At 44.0% G+C, this 12,930-nt stretch overlaps 1 protein-coding gene across 4 annotated transcripts in view; it reads left to right on the top strand.

The window, feature by feature from the left end:
• The window catches only part of rhbdl3 (rhomboid, veinlet-like 3), an 81,588-nt gene that overhangs the window by 32,829 nt on the left and 35,829 nt on the right, over positions 1 to 12,930 (top strand). For 2 of the 4 annotated variants that reach the window (XM_084047024.1, XM_084047025.1), the window contains one exon: positions 9,352 to 9,510. The exons of the other annotated variants lie outside the window; for them this stretch is intronic. In XM_084047024.1, the coding sequence (XP_083903150.1) occupies positions 9,352 to 9,510 (159 nt within the window). The remainder of the gene's footprint in view (positions 1 to 9,351; positions 9,511 to 12,930) is intronic. 4 annotated transcript variants of the gene reach the window in all.

The raw sequence follows: 12,930 nt of genomic DNA on the forward strand, positions 1-12,930 counted from the left end.
CCCATGATATTTTGAGTACATGAGCCCATGCCCTCCCAGCATATTCCTCCGGTCTGGAACGTTGATGCTGTGAACCTGCTGGTCTTGGAGGGCCCAAGGTTTTGAGTTCCGTTTTACTGCTGATTCAACATCATTTGGAGACAACTTTACCGTAAGCGATACTGAGCAGCTTTCTTTTCTTTTTTTTCTCTTCTTCTTCTTTTTCTTTCAAAAGAGCAGAGCACGCAGTCTTCCAGCAATCTAGTTTTTCAGATGTTACAGTCATCAGAGACAGTGAGAAAGAAGGGTTGATAGCAATAGCTTTATCTATTTTGAAGCTGTGTTGTTCTGTGAATCACATCCTGTTATTTAAAGCCAAAGGATAAACTCTTGAGTCTCTTGTTAATCTCCACCAGGACATCATGCATTCACCCCTGTCTGTCTGTCTGTGTGTCTGTGTGTGTGTGTCTGTCCACAGCTGATAGCATACTACTAATTAGGCCGATCAGTGTCATGTTTCTTGTGCCTGCTGCCAACAGGGCAAGGACCGCCCCAATTTGTTTTAAAAAATAGCAGATCTACAAGCTTGTATATCTGCTATTTTTGAATAGCCAAAGAAATCTAAAGTGACAGAGATGCTTTCCAGGTCTTGGGTTAAAAAAGAGTAAGTGAGCACTTACCTGGTTCACGGCTCAGAAATAATTCCAATTAACGTGAAATGATCACCAGCACTCATTTGATTTGGGACTAATTATCACACTGACGAAGGCTCCGGCCAAAACGTTGGTTGCTGCTGCTGTTTTTTAATGGGGTAAGTGAGATCTGTGTCATTCCTGAGGCGACTGTATGCTGGCATGGTTTTCCACCTTTCATATATATTACATTACATTACATTACAGTCATTTAGCAGACGCTTTTATACAAAGCGACTTACAATAAGTGCATTCAACATACGTATAGGTAGGCAAGGAACACAGCCTGAACACAGGAACAGGAACACAGGAATATATAGCCGTGTAGACACATCTCATCCTACATGCCGTTACTTAACAGTTTCATCTACAATTGTCTGTCATCTTTTAGCCGTAATGTCAATGATTTTACAGCACTTGGCCTATACTTCCTCTCATGAAAGAATTCCGAAGCCAGTGGGGGGGGGGGCATCGAAAACCCCGGCACTTCCACTTGCCAAATGGCAACCTTTGATCGACTGGTGATACAAGCATGATTGACACACATGGTATAACAATCAGACATTGTGCATTACAGAGACATTTGAATGACAGCAATCTGTCGGAAAGATGGAGAGAGGTGGATAATGACAGTGTATGAGAGAGAGAGAGAGAGCGAAGAAGACAGTAGGAACATAGAAGACATGCTGCACTATTGTTTCATGACTCTAGGTACTAGTAGGTAGTCACTGCATACATTCATTGCTATTATTATTATTATTAGGGCATGCCTCCTGGTTTAAAGTGTGAATTATATGCATTATACATGCGAGTGAAAAACTTTCATTTGTTGTTGGAGGTCGTCAAATGAAGGCATTGAATTCTTTCGTACTTTTGTACTAACTTGTCAGCATGCAGTACTACACTGTTGGTTATGCACATGTTAAGTAGGTGCAGTATAAGTGGAATTGAGAATTTGCCATTGTTAAAAGGTCTGCATATAGTGGCTTAATCCACAGCGTTTTACAATGTGTGTTCACACACACACACACACACACACGCACACGCACACACACACACACACACACACACACACACAATTGTGCCAGCCTGGTGGACGCAAAGGCACCAGCCTGCTTATCAGGAGCAGTGTCTTGCTCAAGGACACCTCAACACAAAAGCCAGGGAGGAACTATGCAGGGATCGAACCAACCAGGTACCTTTCAGTTCCCAGAAGGCCGCTCTATCTGCTCTACCTCCTGCGCCCACTGCTGCCCACGGTATAGTGTGGGATAGATAGAGTTGTTTGCCGTCTGTCTCAATTAACTCCAGTCTTTCTTCATTCCCCTCCCCCTGGCAGACAGCAGAAGCCTTTCTGTCAGTCTAGTGGTTACTGTTCCAGAGAATGGCTCTTCTACAGGTCAGCAGTGCCATGCACACTGACCCGTACATGGCTTTAAGGTCAAAGGTCACGTGATGGAGACTATATAGTTCAAGCCGTTTAACCCGTTCAATCCGGGAACACATACGTTTGTGTCATTTTAGATTTGTTTTAGCTATAACCATTATTTTATGCTTTGGGCTACTCAAAAATAGCAGATCTATAAGCTTGTAGTGTGGCACCGAGTGCCGCTCTACGAGCTTGTAGATCTGCTATTTTTTGAAAGATCTTGAACATTGGTGCAAATCTTTTTTTTTAAACAACATTTTGGGGTCCCTGGAACAACATATTTTGATGGGGATCGGCGGCCAAAAACATGTAATTTTGGGGGTCCTTGACATGAAAAGGTTTGAGAACCACTGATATAACATCATATACGCTTAAAGAATAATAATAATCACGATTTTTCAAAAATAACTACATATCTACAAGCTCATTGTGCGGCACTCGGTGGACGATTATGTTTAGGCATGGGTTTGTTGTGGTTTAATACATTTTAGTTAAGTGTGTGTTTGCTGTGGTTTCATTATTTAATTTGAGTTAAGCTTATTTATTGTTGGTATGGTTAAGTTTATGCATGGATTTGGTATGGTTAAGATTAGAGAAGGATTTGGCTGGACAGAGCAGGTTGGGTTTTCTACAGAGGGCCATGATGACTTAATAGCATTTCCTATTACAAATGCCTTCTGACGGCCGCTGAGTATCCACTGCCTTTAATCTTTTGTTTAGTGATTTGATTGGAGGTAGGGTTTCCTAGGCAACCAGCCTTTACTGCATTTAATTTACTGCAATGACCTCCTTGTCTTTGAGGGCGTCCCCCCCCCTTCATTTGACTCCATTGAAGGACACAATGAGGGACTTTGGCAGACTTTAAGGTGGTTCATGCTTACTTTGGGAAAGAACATGCCAGAGTGTTGTGCTGCCACTGTGTATGGGTTGTAAGTAGAGTCGTAAACAGCCAGGTTACACGTCATCTAGTTGATAGCAAAGGGTTTAGTTTTATGGGTTAGTTGATGCATGGTCATCATGAAGGCATGGAATCTCCCACCACGATGCATTCGGCTTTGTCGAGTGTCTATACGAACACAATTGGCCCGTGTTTTAGGGGAGGGAATACATCCAAACAGAAAAGTCAGATCTGATTGTATTAAACAACGTTAAACTCACCAATATGGCAGCTATATAGAAGGCTTGAATTATCCTCTTTCTACCTGCAAAGTTTTTGTTAAATAAAAATCCACCGTAGACATGTTATGAGCTACTTTCTGTCAATAAATTCTGTGCAGATGAATATTTTTCTAAGTGTCAGAGTTTGGAAGCGCTCGTTTTCAATATCGCAACGTCCTGCTGCCTCCTGCATCATGTGTAATTTAGAAACAGATGGTACGAAGGACCGTTGAGTGATTTCCAACGAGCGCTTCCAAACTCCAATGCTCCATGCTGCTCAATGTTTTGCCACTCAGTCTAGGTGAGGGGGGCGTGTCCCGCGGGAAAAGTGACGCATGTGCATACTCTCAATTTGTCACTGCCCGCACTCCGATAAGAGTTGGGGGCGGCACCTGTCAGCAGGGAGTGTTGGGCGGGAGGAGTAGGATGGCGGTGCTATGTCCTCTCGGTGGGGGCTCCTCACTGGCAGCCAGGTGAGCCATTAAGATAACAGCATGGCTGTGTACCTCCGATACGATACTGGAAGCTGAATGCATGTGGTGTTTTCTCCTTTGACCAACGCGTTCAAGTCATCGGGAAGTAGGCAAGAGCAAGGATGGGGGTACGTTGGACCACTGAATTATAATTGCCCTTAAAAAGCCCAGGTGGGAATGTGAGTGCGAGGACCCAGATGTGAATCCGGCCCTCGTCTTGTCTCATGTCTCTCGTCTTCTCTCTCTCTGCCCTTGTTTACTGTCTCTATACACTCTCCAGTCAGAAATAAAGCATTAACAAATGGCATTAATTCAAATTAAAAGTCTGCGGGATTTCTGCCAACGGTTCCTTTAATTTTAGCATCGAGCAGGAATACGATTATGTCCTCTTTACTGTCTATAAAGAAAGATCCATTGCAAATAATGGTGTTCCACTTAGGGCTGGTAGGCACTGTGAATTTTTCACTGAAGCCATTAGGATACTTAAGTGGTTGTCATGGCAACTTTATTTCTTGTCTGTGTGAGCTATGGGCCTCATGGCCTCATGGTTTCCTTCTCTCCAGCTCCTTAATATGCAGCTTTATGTAAATAACACAGACACATACACAGATATTTACTCTTTCCCCATCATTCCTTCTCTCCCCCTGTCGTGGTCTGGTTTGGCTTTGTGTGTGTGTGTGTGTGTGTGTGTGTGTGTGTGTGTGTGTGTGTGTGTGTGTGTGTGTGTGTGTGTGTGTGTGTGTGTGTGTGTGTGTGTGTGTGTGTGTGTGTGTGTGTGTGTGTGTGTGTGTGTGTGTGTGTGTGTGTGTGTGTGTGTGTGTGTGTGTTTGTGTGTGTGTGTTTGTGTGTGTGCGCTCGCGCGCGCTCGCGCGCGCTCGCGCGCGCATGGTGAACACAAGCCTTTGTTTTAGCAGGGCAGCTTGTACTCTTAATGCCCTGATGCTAAAACAGACAATGTGACCGATATACACATCCTTAATCTGAAGGATTTGTATCAGGTCAAATGACAGTACACCCTCTTTGTTGTTTATCATACCTCGCTTACTGTATATCCCAGACCATAGACAGTGGCATGGAAATATCCAAGCATGACGAAAGACATTATCCAAAAACTTTCAGAAATAGTGGAAATAGCCAATCGTTACAAGCTCATCATAACGCATGATCGCGATGCAATGCGTTGTGAACTTGTACTGTAGATCGGCTATTTTTGTGCGACACAATCGTACCACAAAGTATAGAACAAGGCAACCTTTACAACAAACGTTAGTTCACTCTGCTGCATAAATATATGCTCACCTTATTTATGCGTTGAATAGATATGAGATACTTTCACTATTTTTGCATGACACCATTGTAAAATGAATCTATTACAACCTTTTCTGTGATATCTATTTAAAAAAAAGATTTGATATTTTCGGTTAATCGCCCCCAGCCCTATTTGGGGCGCTGGAAGAGTCAAATTGATCTCATGAGGTGGGTAAAGGCAGCCCCCATATATCACACAGTGTCCGAGCATCGCCCACCCGCTGTGAATGTAGAGGAAATGGCCAGTAATTGGAGTAAAGGGATTGGGGGAACCTTGCATGAAATTGCCGTTATGGGCCCATTGTTAAGTGTGGGTGCCTTTGCACTCAGCCGTAGCTAGCCTGTTGCCTGGAGAATGCTCGCTCAAGGGTGAAGCCGGGTGTGGGGGAATGTTTGTTGGTGTAGTGTGTGTGTGTGTGTGTGTGTGTGTGTGTGTGTGTGTGTGTGTGTGTGTGTGTGTGTGTGTGTGTGTGTGTGTGTGTGTGTGTGTGTGTGTGTGTGTGTGTGTGTGTGTGTGTGTGTGTGTGTGTGTGTGTGTGTGTGTGTGTGTGTGTGTGCGACTGAAAAAAGTGAAGCAAGATAATGTGTGAATGTTTGCACCAATAGCTCTGCATTGTTTTTTTCCCAAGGTGGCTTGCATTGTTTTGAGAGAGCAAGAGAGAGGGACAACACAATATTTGAGGACGCAGGAGCAGTGGTGTAAAGCAACTAAGTACATCTACTCAAGTACCGTACTTAAGTACAATTTACTTTATTTAAAAGATGCTTTTACTTTACTGGAGTATTTCCACATTTCTGTACTTTTACTTCTACTCCACTACATCTCAGAGGCAAATATTATTATTTTACTCAATTTTACTACAATTATTTGAAAACTTAAGATACTAGTTACTTGATAGATTTTGATTATTATTACAAAACATACATTAACCACTTCAGCTCTGTATACATTTCGGCCTTTTGAAGATAGCCGATCTACAAGCTCACAATGCGTCGCATTTTCAAAACATTTGTATACATTTGAAAACTTGAAACGGGACATTCTGCATAATGAGTACTTTTACTTTTGGTACTTAAAGTACATTTTGATGCCAATACTTTTGTACTTTTACTCAAGTACATTTTGAATTCCCGGACTTTTACATGTAACAGAATATTTCAATATTGCAGTATTGATACTTTTACTTAAGTAAAACATGTGAGTACTTTGTCCACCACTGCTTGCATTGTTGTGAGAGAGCAATATCTGAGGACGCAAGGAGTGAGAGTGACAGACAGTGAGGGATAATGTGGGTGTCAAGGGTAGTGGGCTGAATCTAGGGTATAGGGGACGGGGTTCTCAGTGGGGTGGGGCATGGTGGGAGTGTGTGTGTGTGTGTGTGTGTGTGTGTGTGTGTGTGTGTGTGTGTGTGTGTGTGTGTGTGTGTGTGTGTGTGTGTGTGTGTGTGTGTGTGTGTGTGTGTGTGTGTGTGTGTGTGTGTGTGTGTGTGTCGCATGCACACACACGCACGAGACTGGGTGGGAGTTCTATATTGTAATCCTTCTGTCTTGCAAATGATCCTGCACACTGTGCAGGATCAGATAATCTGATGGAGACACAAACACGTCCTCTGTGTCACACAATACGGTGTGCATTGTGGTGCAGCTGGCCTCATACTCCACCATGACAAAATGTTCCAGGCAGAAACTGGCTGACGTGCTGCAGGAGAAGGTTAGTTCAACTCGGCTGCTTAGATCTTTGTTCAACTTTTTTTGTTGTCTGCCAAGGCGTGGGTGCGTGCATGCATGGGGTATGTGTGTGTGTGTGTGTGTGTGTGTGTGTGTGTGTGTGTATGTACGTGTGTGTGTGTGTGTGCAGTGGTGGAAGAAGTACTCAGATATTTTACTTAAGTAAAAGTAGCAATACCACAATATAAAAATATTCTGTTACTTGAGTAAAAGTAAAAAAGTATTGGCATCAAAATATACGAGTTACAGTACCAACAGTAAAAGTACTGAAATGTTTGAAAATAGCCGATCTACCAGCTCACAACGCGTCGCGATGCGACTCGTTGTGAGCTTGTAGATCTGCTATTTTCAAACATTTTAGTACAATAGCCTATGTATAAAATAGGGCGTTAATGTATGTTTTTTTTAATACAATAATGTATATCTGCAAAGGAACGAGTACTGTAACTAAAATGTTCAAATAATTGTAGTGGAGTAAAAGTATAATATTTTCCTCCGAGATTTAGTGGAGTAGAAGTAAAAGTATTGAAAATTGGAAATATTCCTAAAGATAATGTATACATTTATTTAGAAAAGATCAATATCATCAACATGTTGTATGTATTCTGTATAGTACGTCTCTGATAAGATTGTACAAAAGGAAAGAGACAATTAGTGAACCTGATCCAGGACCAGTTTTGTTGACATTCTAAAGAGGAGAGCACACCGACTGCCCCGTCTGGCTTTATGTGTCTGCCAAGCCTGGCATATGGCAAATAGTACACACACGCACACATGCGCACACACACACGCACACGCGCGCACACACACACACACACACACACACACACACACACACACACACACACACACACACACACACACACACACACACACACACACACACACACACACACACACACACACCTGTGCCTGTTTAAAGCCTTTGGACGCTCATTTTTAACTGAATGTCACAGTGGGAGTGCTTCTTGTTTACAGACATACAGTACACACACACACATGCGCGCGCGTGCACGCACACACACAAGTACACATGCATACGCTGTAAATATAGTGCAAAAACACCCACACGCACGCACGCACGCACGCACGCACGCACGCACGCACACCTCTGTGCACGCACGCACACACGCACAAGCACAGAGGGAAAGAGCGGCAGCAGCCTGCTTCTGTTCACAAACAACCTGACATCCATATCAAACACTGAGCTCCTGGAATGACATGTTTTTTTATACAGGATTCATCTTCAGTTGAACAAGTGTAGCTTTTCACACAGACATGGAGTATATCTTTAGTTCTGTGTTGTTGATCCCTAGAGATCTACAGCAGCTCCTCCACTCTCTCTCTCTCCTCTTCTGTCCAGGGGAAGTAGAATTACTGTCAGACATGTACTGTATAGGCATTAAAAGGATAGGCTGTGTGTGTTGTTGTTGCTCCTGTGAGATGTATGCCAGTTCCAGTCTGAGCTAGCACATTCCTGAATGAAAGTGACAGATATTTTATCCCACGATTTTTGTAACCCATTTTTTCACCCAGTGCCAATTTCCTAAACTGTAATCCTGGGCGCTACTCTCCCTCTGCCAGCCTAGGGAGAGCCCAGAACTGAGCTTATGCCTCCTTCAATGCATGAGGACAGAGTAAGCAGGCTGCTTCTTATCACCTGATGGGGGAGTTTCCCCGGTTAGACGTTGCGCGTGGAAGGAACATGTTATTCCAACCAGTTCCTTTCCCCTCCATCAGGCGCCCTGGCTGACCAGGGGGAGGCAGTATAGAGACCAGGATTACTGCATGTTTTTTGTGAGGGTACCTACCCTAGGGGACACGGGGAGAACATGCAAACTCCACACAGAAAGGCCCTTTCGCCAACCCCACCTAGGAGATCACGTATAAGCAAACGCCATCATTTCTCATTCCAGTGTGGAATAACTCTGAAAGACGTGGGTCTATTGGTGAATGATGAATGTGCAAATATTCCACGTACAACTTTTTCAATCTACTTGGTGGTTCATCTACTGTATTGAAAGGCCTTTGGTGTATTATTTAGCGGGCAAGTTATTATCACGGAAATAGCCTGTGGCTATTATAGTGGATTTGTCCCTCTCAGTCAGTTCCAAATTGAAATCCACAACTGATTGCATGGAATTGTTTGAAGCAATTAGAATTCTTTCAAAACGAATGCTATTAACAAAGTGCCACTGTGTGCCGCTTCTTTTTCTTTTGACAGTTGCTGAGCGTTTCGCACACAATTGTTATTGACCTCGCATGAATATCTAATTGTTTTTTTCCCCCCATATCGTGCTGCTTATTTCAATGTGCTGTGTGTGTGTGTGTGTGTGTGTGTGTGTGTGTGTGTGTGTGTGTGTGTGTGTGTGTGTGTGTGTGTGTGTGTGTGTGTGTGTGTGTGTGTGTGTGTGCGTGCGTGCGTGCGTGCGTGCGTGCGTGCGTGCGTGCGTGCGTGTGTGTGTTGTGCCTGTAATCAGACATCTATTCTATTCTATTCCACAGTGCTCTGTATGGCTCTGATCATAACCATTTGGGTTTGTTTGTGTGTGTGTGTTGCATGCGTGTGCGTGGCTGATTACAGTATGACCCAGAGCGTACGGGCTTCATCAGTACGGAGAGGTTCAGAGACCTGCTGGAAGCCCACGGGTCGGAGCTTGACCCCCACAAGCTAGAGGTTCTGTTGGCTCTTGCCGACGGGAACGCAGATGGAAAGATCTGCTACCAAGACTTTGTCAACCTGGTAAGATCGATGTTTAGACCTTTCAGTGGTTGGTTTACACACATTCTATGGACTCTCCAGTGCAGGGGTCTTCGACATTTTTCAAGCCAAGGACCCCCAGAGAGATGAAGCAGGGACCCCCATATTGTATAAAATTGTGTTGCAGAGTAAACTTTTTCATGGATTTCATAGATGGCTATGAAATCATAGATGGTGTTGTTTGACAACACTGTCATCAGTGTATGCTAATGTGTATTTTCAGATATTTAACCACGTAAACCCTCGACACTACACTAGACCTCTTTGCCGAAAATAGCCGATCTACAAGCTCACAACGCCTCGCAGCGCGAGGCGTTGTGAGCCTGTAGATCTGCTATTTTTGGCTAAAGTTCTCCTCAGAATAGGGATGCTATAGGATTCAATCCTATCACAGAAAGATATGGCAGCCCCCCCTGTAGTAACTATGAGGACCCCCTAGTGGTCCCGGACCCCCTGTTGAAGACCTCTGCTCTAGTGTTCATGTTTACAGGGGAAGGAAGACGTAATATTTGTTTGCTGGGTGCTCACACTGGATCAGGCTCCAAAGGTATTGTTTTATTACCACCCAGGTGACGTTTTGAGCCTGGTGGTAGCCTTTCCTCATCATTCAAACTTGCACATTGTCATAGTGGAAATTCGCTGACTCACCCACATCAGGAATGCCACACCCAAGGGCGATGGTTTTTAGGCCAGTGTTTCGCAAACGTTTTTTTTATTTCAAGGACCCCCATCACTCTGAGCGTATATATATACAAATGGAACCAAAAGGACTCGTAACCGGTTCACCTGGCATCTATCTAGGTGAACCGCGTAGATATTACTGCGTAGATATACGTTTGGAATCTCTGTTTGGAACTTGCATTTCCAAGGGGCTGATATAAAAGAAATGCCTCTGGAGATAAACCCGCCCCCATTTGCATACTGGCAGATTTGTCTGGGTTCCGGGCTTGCATCTATCCTGTATTAGTGCAGTGGGATTTTCCAAAGTAGGATCAATGTTTATATCAGTAAAAGTCCAGAGAAATACCTCCATGTCTTCACTACGTGTTTCCCTTTGTGAATCAATCAAACAAACAAACACGTCCAGTGCCTTAAAGTCAGCCCAAGATCAGCTTTCTTTCCTTCAGGGAGATTCATGTTGTGTGTGTTTCCCTTAACGATCCCCTCAAACCACTTTCAGTTTCACATTCACAGCGTGGCTTTTACTTGCACCAATCAGCGTGACGTTATTACAATACGTATTATAGGTTTATGGTGCAGCTGAGTGCTGCCCACAGAGGACTGCAGAGGGGGGGGGGGGAGCAGTTAGGGGTTAAGTGTCTTGCACAGGGACACTTTGACTCATTGCTGAGGGTTGGAAACGTACCTACTGTAGGCGGGCGGACTCACTAACCACTCAGCTATGGCCGCCCCATTGTTATAATGTGCCGATATTAACCCATTTAGGGCGGGAACCCCTATTTGTAACTGTACAGTACCTTTCAAGACGGGAACCCCTTTTGGGGTTGTTGTCGCTATGTACAGTATATAGCAACATACACTTTTTTGATTTTTTTTTAATAAATGTTTGAAGTTTTTCCGAAAACTTAGGTAAGGATTTAGAAGGCATTTTTAGAATCGGCCTCAGGTCTAAATGGGTTAAAAATATATACAATGTTTTGATATCGCGTGATATTGAAAATACTTGGAAAGTATACAATTATTAAATTCTTGTTACCCATTTTTTTAAACAATTCTTTATATATCTATGTTATTTGACATATCTGCCCTGTGCATTTTTTGCTTTCACAGCCTACAAGGCTAAAACTTTCAATGCCAAAACACAACTCAATCGTTAATCGCAATTATTTGTAAGATAATTAATCGTCGAGTAAAATGTCGTGATGGTGACAGCGCTATGCTCCACTGAGCGCCCCCGTCTACTCGTCTTTGGTTTCTCTCAAGCTTTTACAGTCCACTGCTCACTCTTTAATCTCATTCTAATGGCCTCATTTGCGCACTGTTGTGCGTAAACAAGCCACATTCTTCTCTCATCCATCTAATTTTATCTTCCTTCAGTCCCCCCCCCCCCCCTCCCTCTTCCTCTCTCTCTCTCTCTCTCTCTCTCTGGTCTTGTCTTCCTTCAAAGCTGTCTATTGTGTGATGGTGGGATGGGGAGCAGGCCTGTGGGGATGCTTGGAAATTTTGTCTGAGAAGTCGCGCGTCATTGGTCCAGCACGGTCATGTGACGTGGCCACGACGGGTTGGGCCGTGGCACTGGAAGTGGGACAGTGAGGATTTGGGAGTACTGCGTGCGTGCGTGCGTGCGTGCGTGCGTGCGTGCGTGCGTGCGTGCGTGCGTGCGTGTGTGTGTGTACTTCTATAACTCCACTTGTGAGGGCCAAATCTCCCCATGTGTATTGTAGAATTTGAGAAATACACAATCAGACTACTAACGTGGGAAGTTGCGTAAATTCATTTACGTTCAAAATATGGGCGTAAACAGCTGAGTGAATCGGTGAATCGATTTTTAAAGTTAGTCTTTAGACAATTTAAAGGTTAGGTTCAGGTTAGGGTTAGAATTAGGCGTTTTAGAGGTTAGATTTAGTGGTTAGAGTTGGAGACGGAGTTATGTCCGATTTATCAGTTGTGCAGCGGTGCTGCTGTGCACCGAAAATAGTTTGATCCACAAGCTCACGATGCATCGCGCCGTGACACATTGTGAGCCTGTAGATCAGTTATATTTTCGGCTTTAGGGTTATATCAGTGGTTCTCAACCAGTGGTCCTTGGGGGGGGGGGGGTACCAGGGGGTCCCCAGCGAAATTAGTTAACAGCGTCACAATCATTCTAACCACTAGCTTTGGCTATTCAAAAGATATACTATTTTTGAAACATCTTGAAAATGTGTGCATATCTTTGAATATATATATTTTTTAAAGCGAACATTTTTTACTCAAATCTATGCTTCTGGGGGTCCCTGGCACAAAACATTTTCAGATGGGGGTCCGCGGCCAAATGTATATCAATTTAGGGGTCCCTCGCTGGCATGAAAAAGGTTCAAAACCACCGGGTTATATGGTTGCATTCACTTGTAGCAGCAGCAGCAGCCACGGCAGAGGCTATTAACACAGAGAGGAGACATGAAGGGAAGGAATGGTGAAGAGATGATGAGGAGCAGGAGGAGAGGTGAGAGAGAGAGAGAGAGAGAGAGACAGATGGGTTTTCATTCGCAGCTCTGTCTTTCCTCGGCACCACAGCTCCTCCATAAGCCGTCCGTCAGTGTGATTGCCAGTAATTGCCTGATTGCGGTTCACAGTCTCATTCTGCGCATCCATGATTTTTCTCTTGTCCTCTCTCACTCTTAACCTGCTCTCTCTCTCTCTCTCTCTCTCTCTCTCTCTCTCTCTTTTTTACTCTGCCTT

Source organism: Gymnoscopelus microlampas (assembly GCF_963454915.1).
Source record: "Gymnoscopelus microlampas genome assembly, chromosome: 2".
Lineage (NCBI taxonomy): Eukaryota > Metazoa > Chordata > Actinopteri > Myctophiformes > Myctophidae > Gymnoscopelus > Gymnoscopelus microlampas.